This window comes from Poecilia formosa, unplaced genomic scaffold (assembly GCF_000485575.1).
Source record: "Poecilia formosa unplaced genomic scaffold, Poecilia_formosa-5.1.2 Scaffold3, whole genome shotgun sequence".
NCBI lineage: Eukaryota > Metazoa > Chordata > Actinopteri > Cyprinodontiformes > Poeciliidae > Poecilia > Poecilia formosa.
Genome location: NW_006799942.1, coordinates 6,165,098 through 6,185,281, shown reverse-complemented (window position 1 = coordinate 6,185,281; position 20,184 = coordinate 6,165,098). Strand labels below are relative to the sequence as shown.

Here is a 20,184-nt window from a genome sequence, read left to right as displayed (position 1 = left end):
TAAATCCAATTAAAAACGTGATAAAGGTTAAACATATATGTTTACAAATTACAGATGCTTCCCATCCAGTCTGACTGAGCTACAACTGATTCCCAAATAAAAACTGACAAAGACATAAGTTTTTAGATGCAACAACCATACCCCCCTTCCCCCCTAAAAAAAAGCTGTCAGAAAAGGTGATTCGACATATTATCCAGTGAGGGGGGGTAGTATAAAAACGCATAGGAGTTTTTGGTCTTCAACTGTTTGAGATTTGCGAACATGCAGCATTTCACTTCCATTTAAATTGACACAGTGCTTTTGTTGGACTGTCCCCTGTAACTTCGACATGAAAAAAACAATTAAGCCATAAAAGTTTGTGGCTGTATTGTGAAACGTCAAAAAGTTAAATGGGGTATGAATAGTTTTGCAAGCTCACCGCTGAGGTGTTTACGAGCGTGAAGCCAAACCATCTTGTAAACACCACAGAGCACGGTGGAGGGAGGGGGATGATCAGAGGCCGACTTCGCTGCAGGGGTCACTTACCACATTGTCACTTTAAGTGAAAAGAGGTGCGACGAGCGAAACATTCACACACAAAAATGTATAAGAATACACACACACCAGAGCACAGATCACACGCCAACACTCTCAACATAGTTTTCTATGTGGGAGCTGCAAGGTCAAACATCTTGTGGGAGGAAATGGGATCCGTGAGGGTGGGGCTGCTCGTGGATCAACGATCACTCTCTCATCGTATGAGTGCCCGTCATGTTCCTCATGCTCACCTCATCCAGCCGGGTGTGGATCATCAGGGCTGCCGTTGCAGCTTTCAAACACCTCAGCAGAGACCAGCCCCACTGCCCCCCTGCTCAGCTGAGGCTCCGCCGGCTTTCTGGTCGGCCCAAACCCGTACGGGGGGGCTTCCATATTTGCCAAGCATGCCAGAATTAAAATCTGAAACGACAACTGACAGGGGACAGCGTATGCCAGAGGACGACTTGTAAAGTATTCAAAGTTACGTGAGCCGGTAGATGCAACATGATATTAAAACCACTTGTCAAGAGGAATTAAAGCTGCCTTCTGTTGGGACACTTCCTCCATGGGAATCCGAGCAATGGAAACCATCTCCCTGCACTGACACGCTGCTGCTGCTGCTGCTGCTGCTGCTGCTGCTGCTCCACCAGGCAGGGCTGAAACATGCCAGTTTCTTTTTTTTTTCCCTCCAACACAAATGACTGATGAGAAACTAGGCTGCTCTATTCATCTTTCCCTTCAATCACTCACAGAAGGAGCTTGGTGACAAGAGGTCATTTCTCATTTTTGTTTCTTCATCTTTACACTCGGAATAAGTGAATCTAACTCTGTCCAGCTTTACATTTTGCTCAGAAACAAAAGGTAAGTAAACAGAAACTGTTGATTTGTTTGTGAATGTCTTCCTTGGCATTTCAACGCCGTTAAAATATAATCGACTCGCACTGATCTTCATTAGATGAAGTCAGATTTGAAATTGTTCAAAACTGGTCTATATTTATTATTTATCCTTTTGTTTTTGATGCATTCTTCACTGAGTATTTTTTTTTTAATACATTGCACCTACAATAACTCCAGGACATCTCGGAGTGTTAGGGTCTCAGGTTTGCTGGCCCAGATAGCTAGTCTCTGCAGACACAGTGGCCTTGTTTTAACAAATTATATTTGAATCTCCCAGGATGTGAAAGCGATCAGAAGTAATTGAAGTTTATGCTTTATTTTAGTTTTTAAACAAGACCTAGTTAATCTTCTGATAGTAGCTTGGAATGCATTTAATCCATTCACTCACTGTAACCTTTTTTTTTTCTGTCAGAAAAAAACAGCTATACATTACATATATTTTTATCTAATGTATCGCGTAAAGTAATGTAGTGTAAACAAGATCACTTCTTGTTTCTGCTCCTTGACATGACAACACCCAAAATGAAATTCACAGCTTTCGTTTTCAGTGTTATTTTTTTAACATTAGCCATCCTTCTCAAATGAACATGACAAGCACAGAGTTTGCTATCCAACAGTCAAGTTAGATGTGTGTCTATCAATTTAGGTGATTAATGTTTTCTAAGTAGGTGGTTTCTGAAGTCAGTCTTTTGTAATTGTGACGCTTTTTTAGATTTTTATTTGCAAGAAACGTTGCTTCCTGATTTTTTTTAAGCCACTTAGATGACACATTTTTATCTATATGCTTTTGCCTCTGCTTTCATGATTGCATTTTCTTTTAAAGTAGCTAAACATCGGTGGGATCTTTAGCGGGTCACTATGAAATGGGAGAAGCTGAAGCCTCCAGAGCCGGATGATCCCATGTGTTGCTGTGAATGTGACATCTACCAGTACAGGTGTTGCTGTGACTGTGAAGATCTGGACGAAGCGTTCAATAGGTACGGCATGGGATGAAGCTGCTTTTACGGTGCCGAAAAATAGTGAGGACGAGCCATCAAGCCAAGAAAGTCTTTGAAATACTTTGATTATTAGAAGTGATCCTTTCATTCCTACTGAAGCAGAGCCCATCGGTTGATTATCTACTACTTCCCGTACATTCATTTACAGACTGTTATTTGTCATCCCACCCTGACAAATAACACTCCATTGGTTTTTTTATACCTCCTTAATCCTGTTCAAGGTTGTAGAGACGCTGGTTCCTTTTTGGGATGCACCCTGGGCTGGTTGCCAGTTTATCTCAGCTTTATGCAGACGCATATAAGAAGAACAGGAAGCAGATATACCATCCTTCACAATTTCCTTTGGCATATATTATCCAAATTATAAAATAAAACATAAAATTATGCGAACATTTCTTTATGCAGCAGCATAACTTAGCAATTGTAAAAGCTTCCAGCACATTTATTCACTGCGTAAAATCTGTATTTGAGAAATAGTTTATACAAAAATTTAACAGTTCCTTTGTTCTTTGATTTTAAATCAGTTTTGAGCCGTTTCTAGGATTACTGACACCGTGTTTGTTTTTGAATTTTATCTGATAGTTTTAAAATATGTCGATTATGTTAAAAATTATATTATCAAAATTATAGAAAATTGGCATTTTTTGCTGTAGCTTTCAACAGATGGAACATTTTCATTTGAGAACAAAGTGGATAGGGAAATAAATACCTTGATTTTAGCCTGAAAATGTGCAGCATATCAAAGTACAGTAAAATGTATGTTGTTTAAGTCTGATTTCTTGTGGTTTTCTTAGGTGGCTGAAGGAGAAACCACTCTCATGTGGGCTCCAGTCTCCTGTGCTTAGGACCATGATCAACCACCTGGAGATCTCCATGATCCCGGCTCTGCTGCTGCTGCCTCTTCTGCTGAAAGCTGCAGCGCTGCACTACCTGCTCGGCATCACCATCCTCACTGCTCTGCCAGGCCTGGTGCTGTCTTACTACTACGCCACCCATCGAAGGAAAAGGCGCACCCTCTTCTTCCTCACCCTTGCCCTCTACTCCCTGGCCTACATGTATTATCTCTTCATTGTGGAGATTTTACCCCGCGGGGACGTCAGCCCACTGCAGACGTGTGCTGTGACCACTGGGATGATTCTTACTATAGTTTCACTCATTTACACTAAGAGAGGTCCAGGATTTGTCCCTGCCTCTCGCCATGAAGTAAACCGTCAGAGGATGGTCGCAAAAGATGACTCTACTCGTTCTGATGGATTTATCCAGGCAACAGTTGCAGAACAGACAGGAAAACATCCCCCAACAACAAAATGGAGCCTGTGCCCTGTGTGCAAAATAATGCGGCCCCCGCGTGCCGGACACTGCAGAACATGTGGATCGTGTGTTCAGCGTCTGGACCACCACTGCATCTGGTGAGTCTCCTTTAAAGAAGTTTATCTGTCGCTTTTTATTTACTTTTTTTTTTTTTTTTTTTGCTGATTTTCCCAACCAAGATTACAGATCTTTTAACTGTAATAACTTCTGTTAGTATTTGTGCAACAAACAAGCTGCAGGCCAGTCATTCTAACATATAGTAGTAGAAAGTCAACGTCGTTGGTCACATTTTGATGTATCAAAAATTATCAAAGAATTTGCAGTTTATGGTCATGATGCAAAATCTGGAACTGAATCATGTCTTTAAAAATTGCTTAAAACTGGGAAAACACACTTCAGTTGTCAACTAGGTGTTTTATAAAGCATGACATCTAGCAGTAATCTTGCGGTCCCGTTGCCAAAATGATTCAAGAAGTGGAAAAAATGGTTTTATTTTATCTAAAATAAGGAAGATATCAGAAAGTGTAGCATGTATATATGAGATCTCTATGAATGCAAACTTATTGCTTAGTTACTTTTGCCAAAGCTCTGACATCATCACAGAAAAGCTCTATTTATACTGAGAATAAATTACTCACAGCAGGACTCTGTTTACTAATTAGGTAACTAGCAAAGGCAATTATTTGCACTCATTTTTTTGATGTTGGACTATCAGAGGAGGGTAACACTTTTTTCTTCATCAACAAATTTTTTAAAACCATGGGAAAATTACCCCCCTCTTTGCAATTGTGCACTAATTTGATTCAGTAAATCACATTGAGGTATCTGTTTGTTACATGACAAAATGTGGAATAGCATCTTGTCTCCATCCTCTGACCTCTCTGTCTGCGTTGCATGTTGAGATACTGCAGGATAAACAGCTGCGTGGGACAAGCAAACCACCGCAGCTTCCTGCAGACCCTCTGTGTGTTTGTGCTGACCTCCGTCTACGGGATCGGTTTGGTGCTCCGCAGCCTCTGTCCTCGTCAGTATCGGATGACAGCCCTTTTCTACTGCCCCGGCGTCTACAGCCAGCCAAGGTGCTGCAGACTCTTCAAAAACAGGAAGAAAAAAAAAAGACAAACTCAACAGATTGTTGTATGATAAGGAAAAAGCTGTAATATGACACAGCAGAGGCAGAAATCTACTTTTTAAAAAAAAAAAACTTAAATCATAGTTTGTAGGCATTACATGTAATAATAATAAAACATGTTGTGTTGATGTTTGCTCTGTGTGTGTTTACAGCACAGCCCTTTGCTTCACCTGCTGCTGGTACAGCAGCATAATCACAGTTGGACTGCTCTACCTCCTGGTGGCGCAGGTTCTGAACATCAGCTTCAACGTGACGGGGCGTGAGGCTCAGCTGGCTCTGAGGAACAAGAAGGGCCAGAGCCGCCTGTGGGGACTTGTCATCGACACCGGAGAGTATTCACGTGGCTTCTATCAGAACTGGGCTGAGTTTCTCACAATGGCAGACTCCTCTGTGACTCTTCACTCCAGCCCCACCGACTTGGTCTAGTTTCTTCTACAATCTTATTAAAACGTCATCATCACTTCAGACTCCCAGTACAGCCGAATCATAAAGAGCTTATGATTCGGCATATGATTCTGACAGTAGTTTTAATTTACAGAAGACTGCAGGAGAATATAAACATTCTTGTGTTTAAAAATAGAGCGCACACACAACGTGCATGTTTTGGAGTTTAAATTTGATGAACAATTGTTCTGCTCATGGCTTGTAAAAGGGAAATGATTTATTACGTACCTCTCAGCATTAAAGCTAAATAAACGCATGTTTCAGAAGCAAAGATGTGAAGATTAATTCAATAAAAATTTTTGAAAAGATTGAAGACTGTTTACTTGGTAATAGCTGTGTAACATTTACCTTTAAGATGGTTAAATACATTTTAGTTTCATATTGTGTTCGAGTATTTAGCATTCAACACAATGCAGTTCTAATACTCAGTGCATATGAACAGCGTTAGCTGTTCTCAAAGCTGGAAAGTGAACGCAGTATCAATTGATATTTTCTTTTATTTATGCAGCATTCTGTAAAGTTCTGTCATGTTTTTAATGAAATTCAATTTTATATTTCCTTTTAATCTTCATTCCCCCACAGATTCAGAAGGGAACTCACAAATGTCTGTTTTATGATACATCTTCAAAGATGCAAGACTTTGGAGAACGCTGTGGCTCTACGATCCAAAGGAAGTGATGATTCCACCAGCTGCTGGTGTTACATTTTGTAACATTTCAGATGTTACAAAATGTGCAGCATCCGACTTGTAAACTCTTAGTAGTGAATGAAAAATGACTCGGGAGTATTTCAATGCAACATTCAACATCCGCTTCTCTTGTTATTTCTTGACAGAACAGTATTTTAAGTAAATCTTTAAATAAATAGATTTCCATCTCCTTTGCAAAACTCAGTTCAGACCTTCTTGTTCCCTGTGCACCAGAATAGTTTGTCCTCTGCTGCCCCCATCAGGTCACTTTTGTCCTCTACAAAATACCTGTAAAATTTCTCCCATTTAAAGTAAGGTAAGATAAGGTAATTTTACTTATATAGCACATTTTCAGCAACAAGACAATTCAAAGTGCTTTACATGAGTTAAAAGTTAATACAAACAAAATAACAAACCAAAGGAAAGAAAAAAAGAGGAAAGAAAATTAATCTACTGTTCTAAAGTATGTAAACTAAGTGTTCCTATTCAGGGTTGCTAAGTATCTACTACCGTTTCTAAATAGTGAGTACTCTACAGTTTCTGATAAAATAAGCTAAAGAGTGACTGATCTAATTCCTTTTCTGGGTTAAAGTACCTGTAGCAGCCCAAGCCCCACAGGAGCCAAACACGTCAGCTTCCTCTCAGCATTCAGCGTCTTCTGTTCTCGCTGATGTCATCTTTGATTTGTAGAGAAAAGATAAGAGTGAACTATTTTGAAACACTTTTCTTTTATTAAGTATGAAAGCAGTTTGAATTCATAAAAATTAGTAAAAAAAAGTATACATTTGTTAAAAAGTTGAGAGCAACATGTACAAAACTGCTGAATGTTCCATTTCATTTGCTACAATAAATGTTGAACTATTATTTGCCACAGTAAATGTTGAATTATTATTTGCTACAATAAATGTTGAACTATTATTTGCCACAATAAATGTTGAACTATTATTTGCCACAGTAAATGTTGAACTATTATTTGCCACAATAAATGTTGAACTATTATTTGCCACAGTAAATGTTGAACTATTATTTGTTACAACAGGAACACGGTATGAGCAAGTTGTTCTTTTATTGCAAAACTAAATTAAGTCCCCCTATATGGTAAAATGTTCGTTAGCAAAATCTTTCTTTCTATTCATTATTCAACACCAGGACGCAGTTCTGCAAATTTGACAGCAATAAAGTATTGGAGGAGAACTTTGACAGGGAAGATAAACATTGTAGTTCCCCATCTATCCACCTCAGCTCAGCACATGTTGGAGCATCATTAGGAATTCAGTCTGCAGGTGTGTTTGTCTGTCTGTGTTTCACAACTGCTGACAGACAGATTGGTTTGATTCTATGGCCTCAGCCGCAGAAAGCAATGGAGGGCAGCTCCACCCTTGTTTAGCAAAAACAGTGCTGTTTTTCTCCTTTCAGCTCAACAAATCAACTTAAAAAAAAAAAAAAACATTTAAGTTCTAACTGAACCTAAGGAGAAATGAGCTTGTTCCTTACCTCCCTCCCTCTCTCACACAGAGCTGACGGGATTGAGTCCTGGCAGGCTCAAACGTTGAAGTTGTCAATATGTACCTGCGTTCGCCTGAAGCCTCACATGTTTGTTTACAGGTGTTCTACCGAAAAACTCATGCTCTGTCGCGGGAACGCGCATCGTTCTAAACTCTCGGAGATTGATGAGAAAACTAACTGAAATATGACCGAAGAGGCAACTTTTAAAGGTATTCGTAACATTATCATGTTTCGGAATAACAGGATAATATTTGGGGAAAATAGATATGCAAATATCGGCAAATTAATAATTTGCTTTGCCAAAAAAAATGTATTCCCCTCCAAACTTGAAGAAATAAGAGAGTTAAATAACTTTTTCTACACAATCACACTTGTTCTATGAGCTGCTGGTATGAGTTTAATACCAGTAGGATGACATTTGGAGATAGGGCATGCAGATATTGGTAGGCTAATAATTTCCTTTGCCAGAAAATGCATAAGAAACATGATAATGTTACGAAAATCTTTCAGTCCGTTTTCTCATCAATCTGTGAGAGTTTAGAGCGATGCGCGTTCCCGCGACAGGGCATGGAATTCTCGGTAGGTATGCGTTTCTCGGCATAACACCTGGCCAACTTGTGTTGTGTGGCAAGTGGAAGGGAAAAGATACATCCCCGCCTCCCCTGCCCCGTTTTCTACATCACCCCTTCTATCTGCTATATAAATAATCACCGGGCCGACTTTTCGACACCCCTTCAGAACTTCATACAGGCTCCGGGCAGCATACCTTGTCTTCAGTAGCCATGACTCCACTGTTGGTCCTGCTGGGAGCCGCGCTCTGCTCCCTGACGATGTCCACGGAAATCGTCCCTCAGCCAGGCTTTGACTTAAAGGAGGTAAGAGACGTTGCAGAATTAACGTTGCGTGTTATTGCACGCGGATTTATACTCTCTATATAGAAAATCTGTAAATGTTTTTTTTTTCTGCAGTGATCTGAAGGTTGACCTTCTGGAATTTTGAGGAAATGAAATACTGGGCATATTATTTTACTTTTTTAATTTAAAATGTGTGCTTTTCTATCTTAAGTTTTACTTCAGACAATAAAGAAAATTCGGAACTGGTATTCGAACACAAGTGTAAAAAAATAAAAACAGGCACATTATCAGCCATAGATGCAATTATCAGTCATCAACAGACTGCTATTTGTCATCACATTAATATCATAAAAACTTACTATGCATGATATAAATTTCAATTTCAGTTGAAAAGAAAATCAATAAATTGACATCATTCGGAACACTTCCCCAATAGATTCGTAAATTAATTATATTTTTGTGCAGCAATGGACAACGAGTAAATTTATATTTTAAAGCCAAACAACTTTAAATACAGTATAGTTATTTATTTACATTCATTTTATTATTGGCACAAAATAATTATGAATGTTTGACAAATTAAAACTTAATGTACTTACACGGTTTATAGGTAATATTAATACTTTTAAATGGGAGTATTATGTAAAATAGTCTTTTCTGAGTTTTATGTCATGTTGGTATTCCCTCACCAAAATCATGCATGTTGCTTTGATTCTTTCATGTATGTTTGAGAAATCCTTTAATCTCCCATGGCAACCATTTTAGGTGCCTAAACACTTGCTTTTACATAGCTCCTACATGTAAATCACTGAATCCTGGTTTTGTATCCACACCTACCCCATTTAGCTCCTTCAGACTAGCAGCAGCAGCAATTAGCAAAAGCCTGTTGAAACTGCATCTTCTGAGCTCATCATACCAACTTCTTGTTTTAAAAACTGTAGTAAATGACATAATAAAGAAGCATTGTGAGGACATGCTGAACGCAGAATGTCAGCAACAGGAGTTTCTTAAAGAGACAGGGACCCAATTTCAAGGTGTCAAATTTCTTTCAAGAGATGCTTGATACAGACAGCATTTTTAGATCAGAAGGTATCATAGTAACTTGATTGTGCTATAAAATGGGACTATCCCTTGGAAATGTATAACACTTTAAAAGCAAAAATAACATCTCAAGGTTATGCTGAACAAATAGTTTTTAATATTCTGTTTGCTTCAACAGGCAGAAGGGAAGTGGTACTTGATCGGATTCGCTACCAACAGCCGGTGGCACATCAACAACAGAGATACAATAAAAATGGGCATTGCCACCCTAACTTCAACTGCAGAGGGACACATGCATGTGTCATACGCCAGTCTTAAGTAAGAGGACACAGAGAGAGAGAGAAAAAGAGAGAGAGAGAGAGAGAAAGGAACATCGAAAACGAATCACAAAAGTTGTATCTTCTTGCAGCAAAGACGGTTCTTGCTCTAGAAAGAAATACCGGGCCAACAAGACCGACATACCTGGGAAGTTTGTATTTGTCAGTAAGCGTAAGTACAATGCACACACCAAAGTAACGTGGTTCTAACAGACACACTGACATCTTCTTGCTTTTGTCAGGTGGGGGCAGTGAAAACCACACAATTATGGTGGAGATCAAGTATGATAACTTTGCACTGATTTACGACATGAAGAAGAAAAAGAAGGGGGCCATCATTAAAATCGTCAGACTTTACAGTAAAGTTCTCACTAGCAGTGCTACATTTTGTGTCGCCGTATCTTTAGTAGCAGATTAATCCTTTGTGACCTTTCCAGGCCGTACTGATGAAGCCAGTGACGAAGTGAAGGAGAAATTCAGACAGCTCGCCTATAGAGTTGGCACTCTGACTGAAAACATCTTTTTTCTTCCTAAAAACGGTACTTTTTAAATCACTGGATCCTGTTTTAGTATCCCACTGCATTAAAGTGATGCAAACACTAATCAATTTAATCTCTTTTGCTTTCCTCAGCTCCGTGCCCACCTGCCTAATCTCCTCCCCCAGTCATGTCGGTGATTCAAGCGGCAGATCATTACCTTTGCTGTGGAAATATCCGCCTATCAAAGCTACTGGCTAAAACATCATCTTCTGTTACTTCGCTTTGCAACGACTCTACTGTTCCATTTACCTTGGCACCATCATTGAGTTCTACTTGCAAAATAAAAGAAACGGCTAAAATACTTTGCTTTATTATCTTTTTTTAACAAATACGCAGACGTACATCCATAACAACACAATTCGGATTTCCTTTTTATCAAGTGTTTACATCTACACGCTTTGTACAGATTTGTATACAAAACAATAATTTACGTCCCATAGAAGTCTAGTTACACTTAACTATACAACAAGTTGTAAGTGAAATAAATATAAAAACAGAAATGATCACAGGTGTTAAAGGATGTAAAAAGCCATAATACGCATAAACCACCAGCACCTGGCATCTGAATGTTGCATCTAAAAAGATATACATTTTCCCTTTTCTACTGGCAAAAGTACATCTGTGATGGTGAAAACACAATTCAGTCCATAGATCCAGATTTGCAGCACCACGTATACTGTATGATTCCCAACATACATTTCACTCAAATCAACTTTGAAATTCATTGGGTTTCTCTCCCTTGTTTGACTTAAAAGATTGAAACACTGAAATTTTGGGCTTAGTCTCCGCTTGATCCGGGCAACTGAGCACATTTACAGACAAGAAACAGAAATATTGGACATAAAGTAAAGCATTGATTGCACAGCGATTCATGTGCATGTGTCGACGTTAAATCACAACCACAGTGCATCCACTTCTTTTACAGGGAAATTGAATGATTGTGGTGGACACAGAATGGTTTTTGATACCGTTCTGTTTTTGTTACCACAACAAAACCATTGTGTTACATATTGGTGGGATCAAAGCACCAGGAAGCACAACATAGGGGGACTTTTTATGGCCTTCTTTCTCCCTTTCATTCACACACACACAAACGAACTGAATTTCACAAGTGCTACTTAGAACATGTGGCTAATCCATACCTCTGTTGGGTTAAAAGTATATTTTAAAAGAATGATGCAAACATTTTTGAAAATTACACTTTGATTAAGACAAATAATTAGGACCGATTTTGACCGAGAACTGATTGCTACCTGCCAAATCCAAAAACGTGTATCTACAAAAAGACAAACTGCCATGCACACAGTCACCAGCAGGGGACATGCAGTTAAAAAGTGCAAGTCTATGAAGAAGGGGAAGAGGAGGGTGCTAACTTTGTAAGAGACTTAATGGTATGTACATGAGTATACGTCTGCGAAGAAACATAAGGCTGAGGATTAGAAAGAGCAAAAACAACAGATTGGACAAAAGTAGAGCGAACACACCTCACAGTTTCTGTGAGTGTGTAAGGACTCAGGTGTGTGATGGGCGTTTCTGATGTTGGTCTTTGTTCTGGCACAGTATTTGGCTCAGTCAGAGTCACTCTGCTTTCACTACGTCCTTGTGGTGACGCATGATATGCTGGTTCTTCTCCGAGGGCCGTCGGAACCCTTTGGAACAGATCTCGCAGCGGTGCGGGTAGTCCTTTGTGTGAATGGAGATCACGTGCCGCTTAAACCCCGAAGCGTCCCCGGTGCTGTAGTCGCAGTACTGGCACTGGTAAATCCTTTTCTCTTTCTGTCCTTTGCCAATAACAACAGTCACACTGCTGGCTAAGCTGGCCGCACTGACCCTGGCTGGTGGGCCGGACCCACCCGAGCCACTAGGTGCAGACTTTTTAGGCGCCGCAACGGGAGTGTGCGTCTCTGTCCTTTTCGCCTCACTCTTTTCAGGTGAGGCCTGCTGCTCTTTTGTGTGGACAGACAAAATGTGGCGGCTGAGGATGAAGGGGTCGGCGATTTTGAAGTTGCAGTGCCGGCACTGGTGGAGTTTCTTAGTGCGGTGAGACACAGAGTGCTTCTTGAGCTCAGATGGCCGGTGGAAGCCCTTTCCGCACACCGCACACTTGTGTGGATAGTCCTTGGTGTGAACAGATATGATATGGCGTTTCAGGTCACTGGAGTTTGAGCTTTTGTGATCACAGTGGGCACAATGGTGGGTCTTATTCTCCTCGTGAGTCAGTCCGTGTTGCATCAGCTCCTCCTCCTCTGCGAAGGTCTGGAAACAGCGTTCGCACTTGTACGGCATCTCTTTGCTATGCTTAGTCTTGATGTGCGTTTTGAGATTGGAGGAATCGGCCGACTTGTAGTCGCAGTACATACAGGAATAAGGCTTCTCGCCGGTGTGCGTGCGCATGTGTTTCTTCAACTCCGACGGGTGCCGAAAGCCTTTCCCACATTCCACACAGATGTGAGGGAAGCTTTTGCTGTGGACGGCCAACAAGTGTCGATTGAGCAGTCCCTGCTCAGCGGTTTCATAGTCACAAAACTTGCACTTGTGCATCTTAGTGGGTGGAGGAGGTGGCTGGGCTTTGGGCTCCCTGTGGTGGTGCTGCAGCCTGTGGGAGAACAGCGCCCCCTGCTGGTGGAACTCTTTACCGCACATCTCGCACTCAAAAGGGGCTTTGCTGCTCAGTGCGTGCACTTCCATGTGATTGTGGAGGCTGGCTTTCTTGTTGGTGGTGAAGTCACAGTCTGTACATTGGTACTTTTTGCGGGTCAGAACATCCTGGTGGTGATTCTTAGTGTGTCGCTTTAGGAAACCTCTCGACTTGAACTTTTTACCACAGAGCATGCAAGGATAAACTGTCAGCGGCTGGCCGTATGGACCAATGATAATGGCTGGGGGGAAAAAACAGACAAATGACAACATGGTCAAATACTTGTTTGAGAACAGCCACTTTTTCATTTCATTTTCATAAAATTTAATTTTATGAAAGCATTCATACACCTTTCACATTTTCCATATTACTACAACCATATTCTTTAATATATTTAGAGTTTTGTGACAAACCAAAACATAAATTTACAATCAAACCTATCGGGTGTGCTCCATGTTCCTCATGATGCCGTTGGCTCATTAATATTCTCTAACAAACCTTTGGGGTTTTTGCAGAACAGCTCCATTTATACTGAAGTTCAACTGAACGAGGCAGGACGATTCACTAATTCACGATTCATTTTGTATTGGCCTATGATACAACACCAAATAAAATACTCTGAGGTTTGTGTTTATATTGTCGTTGAATGTGAAAAGTTCAAGGGAGATGAATACTTTTGCAGGGCAGTGCATACATTTTCTATATACATATCTGAATAAACAGTTTATTTTCAAAGTCTGATAAGCGACTAAAAAAAATTAATTGCATTTAACTAAGACGCTCCATCAATGTTAAAAATCAATTGTAAATTAATAAAATCATATCCCTAAAAACTACAACAGAACTGTAAAACAGAATAAGTTCAAGACCTGAATGATTAAAATAAAAAATCTTTCTTTAAAATGTAGCCAGTTTTATCTTTTCCATGAGTGAAAAACATGGCTATTCCTGAATGTTAATGAAAATTAACATTCGGTTTTTTTCCTCCGTACCTGTCTGGACCTGCCGATGTTCTGATCGTCTCTTATTCTTGTTGCGTTGCCTATTGATTTCATCGACACCGTCTGATTCATCGATGTGCAGCAGTGCACTGGCAGCGCCGTTTCGGTTTTCACAGCCCTCGCTGTCCTCTACACCTGAAGGACCAACAACACCTCATTTACACAAAGCCAATACTGTGAGACATGGCGAACGCACAATACCCAGTTTTTGTTTTTTGCCAAACAAAAGATGAGTAGTGTCCACAAAAACCTGCTAATTTTTTACTTCCACGGTTCAAGCTCAGTGGATCCATAAGACTCACCATGATTTCCTTGATTGTGATGAGAATCCCCGACAGACATGTAAACCATCTTCTCTCTGAGTGTTTGGCCTGTAGACTCTGTTAGTGCGACGCTCTCTGCATCTCCATCACTGATGTCAACAGATTCTCCTGTAGAAAGGTATATTGCATTCACTAGTTTTGTTTGACGCAAATAATTTTTCATGTTTTTTTTTGTTCTAAATATTGCTCAGACAGAAAACAAAAAACAAGTTCCTACCCATGTCGTCCTCTCCTGAATCCGCCTTGAAGATGTACACTTTTATCACCTCTTGTCCATCTTCGTCCTTCTCCACTTCTTGGTCCTCCACGGCCCCTTCCACAGTTACCTCAGTTCCATCCTCAGAGACCATTTTTCCAGCTTCGTCCACTAGGTACATAAATACATAAAACATTAATGTAATATAGATATTACATGTTACACCAAAAAACCCAGCAACGATTAGAATCAGACAACTTTCCAATGACAATATGTAAGTAGAGGGTCAAATACTGAAACATGTATTTTCTTTGTGTTTCAGAAATTAAAATGTTTTTCAGCCTTCAACAAAACGCCATGCTCTTGTTTGGAGTTTAAAAGAAAAACATAAAGGTTGGGGAAATATGCTTTAATGTGTAAATGGGATTACGTTTGTAATTTCTTGATATCCTGTTAAATTAAAACAGTTCAAGGAACCTTGAACTTATTTTTATGGTCATTATTAAAGTTTAATTTATGAATCAATGAATAAGTAAATAACTTAAGTGGGGACTGATCAAATCTCAAAGCAAAAAGCAGAATCTCTAATAAATGCAAAGCAGAGCAGCAAACCTACAGGATATCATCAGATAATCTCCACAGCCATCTTGGTCATCATCCTGCTGCTCTGGGTCCAGCCCATCTTCCGGGATGTCTCCCATGGCAACGCCTTCCTCTTCGCCTTCTAGAGCCATCACACAGGTTTCTACAGCAACATCTTCATCTTCATCTCCATGCACATACTCAGAAACTACGTCTTCGACTGCATCCTGGATGACGAGCTCTTCTGGGGCAAATCTGTGAACTGCCATGCCTTCACCCTCACCTTCTGATACCAAGACAGTCTCTTGAAGCTCCACAACAAACTCCTGCCCACCGGCACTACCGTCATCTGCAAGAAGATAATCATTTAACAGGATAACACCAAAGATCTTCTTATACAAGTTCTGAGGCTACAAATCAAAATGGATATGTACATCCTCCAACTAGAAACAATATTCCTAAAGTACTTTTAGTCAGATATATACATATATATAAAAACAAATAAACATGTCTAATTACCCGATCCGTGTATTATTATTTTAGGCTCTTCAGCATGTATTGCAAGCCTTGTGACATCCTCATCCATTGTCCTCGTGCTGCATTTGTTACTGAGGAGCTGAAAGCAGAACATACAGTAGTTAAAATGCAGCTGGAAAAAAATATGTGCAGAAGAGCAATTCATGTGCAAAAATAAAAAAAAAGTCAACAAATAATTATCACACCGCATTAGGAGTGCCTTAAGAAAATCTATATGCCCTAAAGTCTTTTTGCATCTCAGTGGCATTGTAAATGAGTCACCCAAATGATCAAAATATAAGAGTAAAACCCATCGTAAAACCAAAAGTTTTCATCATATTAAGTTTAGAATTATGTGTTACAGTTAAAAAGTATAGAAACTTAATTGGAACAGGAAAAAAAACATTGGTCATGCATCCAAGGTCAACTGAACCCATTTGACAGATTTTAATGTGACTAGTGTGTGTGAACTTCTGTATCAAGTATTTTTTTTCTCTCCACGGACAACAGTAAAGGAAAACTTCAGATACTTGACGAGGTAAAATGTAAAGCAGAATCTTCATCCTGCATCTGCATCACCATCAATAATTGTTTTGATTTATCTTGCAAACAATAAATATAAGCAGGTTTGTTGTCGATTAACATACTGATAGCTATATAATATTGGCAATCTAATATTTTATGAGATATTATGACTTTTTGTTCAATTCCTGCAGTAAATTCAGCCTAGGTGTTTTTTTTTCTTCTTCCCACAGACCTGGAAACAGATTCCTCATGTTTTCCAGTTTACCATCTATCCTCCTTTCTTCCTCTATTCTGTCCTAATCTCTCCATCGTTTTTAACTTTTTACCCCAGCTCACTTCCCTTTTTTCTCTTTTTTTTCAAAGCTGTAATGCTCCACTGCAGGACAGGACATGTTTTAAGAAAGATTTATTAATTCAATTTACAGAAAAGATCAGATCATTGTTTACCACTGTTAGGGGTTTGGCCAGAGCCCTTTTCATAAAAACCCCCTGGAGCTCATATGATGAAGCAAGATTAGTATCTCATTAAAGCTGCCTTATGTTCAGTGACAGCCAGCATTCAAATGCTGTTTCACTCTGAAATGTTTATTTCAGTAAATGTAAATGGAAACCTAGCTTACTCTACCAGATATTAGGAGATTATTCATTTACTACACAAGTTATGTTTTAACACAAGACCCTAAATGTAAAATGAATTATGAAAATAAAATATCAAAACCCAGAGGGGCGAAGACATGTTCTTTTTAATTGTTGCTGAAACATGTTTGAGAACTTAATACAATATAGTTTACAACAAAGACTGGTCAATTAGCTGTCCTGTTAATAGGGTATTGGGAACAAAAGATAATTCATTTTTTTTATATTGTCAGTTGACTATAATAAGCTTTTATTGCCATTTTTAAGCAACAGGGTGTATGCATAAAAATGCTGGTACATGTTTATATTTGTATCTAACCTATGAAATGCTGTAAAAACTAAAACCATGGGCAAATTAAAACATTGGCATTTTAAACATTCTCAACAGATTAAACGCTTAGTATCATTGAAAACCACATTGGTTCAGGAGCATCTGAGAAAAATCACTATAGATGAATGGTAGCAGGGCAACCTGTGTTTGCATGATTTTGGTCTGGACAACTACTGCAAAATTAGACATCAAAGACAGAGAGACCACCTAGACCTAAAACTAAATTATTGGATTGCAGCCTACAAATGCTGAGCATTCAATATAATAGCCAACCAAATCTTGCATCTGATAAGTCCTTTGTGATTTTAATATGTCAAGCATTTACCATTCATATATCACCTGTGTTTACAATGTAAAAAGAAACAAAAAAATAATATGCCACTGCTTTCCTGAGTAGATTTTTTTTATTATTAAAAAAAAAGAGTAACTAAGACTTGCCCTATTACATGCCATTGTTGGCATGTAATAGGGCAATGTCGAAGAAAACAAAATCAATGCAAAAGTAATTAAGACTTGTCAAAAATATTTTGACATCCAATATATATTATAAAGGTTTCCATATAGATTAGTAAATTGAAACAGTGTGTCAATTTCCTTGCAAATCAGTTTTTGAACATATAACACAATTAGAAGAGTGGGCTTAAAAAGACAGACACCACGTTTCAGTTGCAAAGGTAAGCTAGTAAATTAAACAATCTCCACTCTATTTCCCAAAGTAAATTTCACCAAGATGACAAGTGTAATCTTTAACACTGGGAAGAAGGTGAGATCACATGGGATAGAAATCTGCTCAAAGAAGGAAGACGCAGAGATGTAAACAAAAAGCGGTGTAACTGAGGTGCCAATTTTTACTGAATGTACCATCCCCCACCTCTAGGTGGGCAAAAAAAGGTGACAACGATGCGTGGAGAGCAACACAACAGGGCATCACTCCGCTTTAAAAGATGTCAACACTATGCATTAAAACTCACACGAGTGGTTGGATTAATTTTGCTAGTTTCGTGCACGAGTCTAAAACAAACACAAAACCTTTGAGATAAATAAAGGCATCATGCCCAACTGACCCATGGAACAACATTGACACTGATTTTAAATGCAAAGTCGGACTGCCACAGAGAAAACTGATTTAGAAATAGCTGACAGCGTCAACATACATGTGCAATAGCAGAACAAAAAACCCCGAAGAAAATCGGGTTAAGCTCATTGTTCACGGGTATATATCTCTGCAGAGGTTTGCAGCTAGCAAGAGAAGTCCTAAACACACCTTTTCTACAACCACTGTTCAACACACAAGCGTCCGCCATTTTTGTTAGCCTTGTGTCTGAGGAATGCTAACTTGAATGTGAATAAAAGTACTTACTAACGTAAAGGTTATGTTAAATATACTTAAATTTAAGTAAATTTTACTCCACAGTTGTAGAACTCTTTATCTATCAAAGACAAAAAAAAACGAAAAATGGCGAGTGCAGATACTGAACTTTCGGTGAGCTGGATGGCTAACTAGCTAGCTGGCTAACAACATAGGCCTGCCTTACCGATCACGGCCTCAATTAGGCCCGGGCCCCGGGAAGAAGAGGCCCAGCCCTGAGCGGCCTCGCGTTTACATTAAATAATTTAATTAAAATATAAAATGCAAACAAACTCAAACAGCCACAAACGCACTAAGACGAAGACATCGCTCAGGTAAGAGGCGATCCGGGAGCAAAAGAAAGCCGCGTACCAGATTTATGCTGCAGGGATGGCCTCTGTCCGCTCCACGGCTTCCCAGGCCGCCTGGTTCCCCCAGACTCGGGCAGGATTCAGTCGGGAATTTTGTGTGATTTGGGCGGGCCGCGAACGAGCAGAGAAGGAGGGGTGAGGGGGTAGTTTCTGGAACACCGCTGAAAAACGAAGCAGGACGTCTGAAGCCAGACAGTGTCCTGCTACAGCCCCCCGCTTCTCCAGCTCCGAGGCCGCCGTCAGCACGACACGTCACAGCCCGAGAGCGGCAGGAAAATGCGGAAGAGTTGAGGTGGAAATCACCCGAAAGCTACCAAAAAGGCCATGATGTGAAGACCTGTCTGCTGGATTGTGACAAAGCTTTGCGTGGTGTTTCTTTAGTATAAAACCAAAAGTGACTGTAACTTGACTAGAACCATTCTACTTTCACCAAACATCAGTGGGGCAAACAAGGGACCTAATTTACGTTTTAGTTTTCATTTTTTAAGACAAAAATATACTTTTAAACTACAACTGACTGCTTTTAAATAGAAGCACCTATATCTCACAATATTTTCTTGGAGTACTCGCACACCTTGAACTTTTTCCAAAACATGTTTTATGGGAAGTAACTAACAGAACAAAATAAAAGAGCATAGAAAGGTGAAGTAAAATAAAAAGAGCAAGTGGTTTTATTTTTATTTTTCTCCTCAAAAAGTGAAAATATAGCATATATCTGTATACAATCCCCTGAATGTTGTTTAGAACCAACTGTTGTTGCTGCAAACATTTTGGGGTATGTCCTTACAAGCTTTGTATGTCCAGAGGCAAAAAGGTCTGCTTATTGTTCCTTTTCAAGTCTGGCCACAAATTTTCATTTGGATTTAAATCTAGACTTTGACTGGGCCATTGTAATATAGATATATGCTTTGAGCTGGTTGTTCTTAAAACTTATTTTAAAAAGTACCAACTCAGTAAATACCAAGCTTTCTTTGATCTACAATAATGAGAAACATTTTGAAACAGTATTGCAACATTTTATAGTTTTGACATGCATCTCTTTGGCCAAGTCAATCTATATAGGTATGTGCTCTTTTTCATTTGCCTCAGTTGATTTAAGCTTCATCTGTCTCTGTTACATCCTTTCCATCAATTAGTATCACATGACAGACCAGAAGACTCTTATATGACAGATTTTGAACCTATGATCAAACCAGGGGCACCTGAACAATCTCCTACTTCTACCAGCCACCAACCCATCAAACTGAACGACTTAGAAAAAATTATAGGATGGAATAAAATGAAGCACATCTCTGAAAGCAAAAAATTATAAAATATTTATAACCAGCAAGCAGGGGGCACCAGCTTTCCATTGACTTCAAATAAATTAAAGCAATAGAAAACTTGATCATCTAACAGATAAGTTTATTTTTTAAATTTTCTGCTATGTGCTGTCCTGAGTAACTACTCATTAGTTACTAGTTGTCAAAGTAGG

General features: G+C 39.3%; 3 protein-coding genes and 1 long non-coding RNA gene across 5 annotated transcripts; 2 read left to right on the top strand and 2 right to left on the bottom strand.

The window, feature by feature from the left end:
* The first annotated feature begins 221 nt into the window (after positions 1-221).
* Positions 222-5,606, top strand: LOC103141577 (palmitoyltransferase ZDHHC23-like). Of its 2 annotated transcripts, none has more exons than XM_016674258.1 (5): positions 222-1,377; positions 2,240-2,390; positions 3,206-3,820; positions 4,634-4,801; positions 5,007-5,606. In XM_016674258.1, the coding sequence occupies exons 2-5, from the start codon at positions 2,272-2,274 to the stop codon at positions 5,278-5,280; spliced, it is 1,176 nt and encodes a 391-aa protein (XP_016529744.1). In that variant the 5' UTR covers positions 222-1,377; positions 2,240-2,271; the 3' UTR covers positions 5,281-5,606. The 2 variants fall into 2 exon arrangements, with proteins under 2 accessions (XP_016529744.1, XP_007557338.1); XM_007557276.2 differs by having other exon boundaries at positions 2,237-2,390.
* Positions 4,728-7,790, bottom strand: LOC107836855 (uncharacterized). Its single transcript, XR_001662826.1, has 3 exons — positions 7,481-7,790; positions 6,582-6,663; positions 4,728-4,813 (listed from the first exon to the last, which is right to left on the bottom strand). It is a non-coding gene; the product is annotated as an uncharacterized LOC107836855 (long non-coding RNA).
* A 413-nt stretch (positions 7,791-8,203) lies between these two features.
* LOC103142206 (lipocalin-like) lies at positions 8,204-10,242 on the top strand. Its single transcript, XM_016674264.1, has 4 exons — positions 8,204-8,367; positions 9,566-9,705; positions 9,797-9,876; positions 9,947-10,242. The coding sequence occupies exons 1-4, from the start codon at positions 8,275-8,277 to the stop codon at positions 10,120-10,122; spliced, it is 489 nt and encodes a 162-aa protein (XP_016529750.1). The 5' UTR covers positions 8,204-8,274; the 3' UTR covers positions 10,123-10,242.
* Positions 10,243-10,537: 295 nt separating this feature from the next.
* Positions 10,538-19,048, bottom strand: LOC103141568 (zinc finger X-chromosomal protein). The gene is made up of 7 exons (XM_007557264.2): positions 18,712-19,048; positions 15,503-15,599; positions 15,018-15,332; positions 14,423-14,572; positions 14,185-14,313; positions 13,874-14,017; positions 10,538-13,122 (listed from the first exon to the last, which is right to left on the bottom strand). The coding sequence occupies exons 2-7, from the start codon at positions 15,567-15,569 to the stop codon at positions 11,822-11,824; spliced, it is 2,106 nt and encodes a 701-aa protein (XP_007557326.1). The 5' UTR covers positions 15,570-15,599; positions 18,712-19,048; the 3' UTR covers positions 10,538-11,821.
* Positions 19,049-20,184: the final 1,136 nt, after the last annotated feature.

Coding starts and splice junctions, on each gene's coding strand:
- LOC103141577 (XM_016674258.1), top strand. CDS start 2,272: ATGAAATGGGAGAAGCTGAAGCCTCCAGAGCCGGATGATCCCATGTGT. Junction 3,821..4,633: donor CTGGACCACCACTGCATCTG/GTGAGTCTCCTT, acceptor GAGATACTGCAG/GATAAACAGCTGCGTGGGAC. Junction 4,802..5,006: donor GGCGTCTACAGCCAGCCAAG/GTGCTGCAGACT, acceptor GTGTGTTTACAG/CACAGCCCTTTGCTTCACCT.
- LOC103142206 (XM_016674264.1), top strand. CDS start 8,275: ATGACTCCACTGTTGGTCCTGCTGGGAGCCGCGCTCTGCTCCCTGACG. Junction 8,368..9,565: donor CAGGCTTTGACTTAAAGGAG/GTAAGAGACGTT, acceptor TTGCTTCAACAG/GCAGAAGGGAAGTGGTACTT. Junction 9,877..9,946: donor GTTTGTATTTGTCAGTAAGC/GTAAGTACAATG, acceptor TGCTTTTGTCAG/GTGGGGGCAGTGAAAACCAC.
- LOC103141568 (XM_007557264.2), bottom strand. CDS start 15,569: ATGGATGAGGATGTCACAAGGCTTGCAATACATGCTGAAGAGCCTAAA. Junction 15,333..15,502: donor AATAATAATACACGGATCGG/GTAATTAGACAT, acceptor ATCTTCTTGCAG/ATGACGGTAGTGCCGGTGGG. Junction 13,123..13,873: donor ACATCGGCAGGTCCAGACAG/GTACGGAGGAAA, acceptor TTTTCCCCCCAG/CCATTATCATTGGTCCATAC.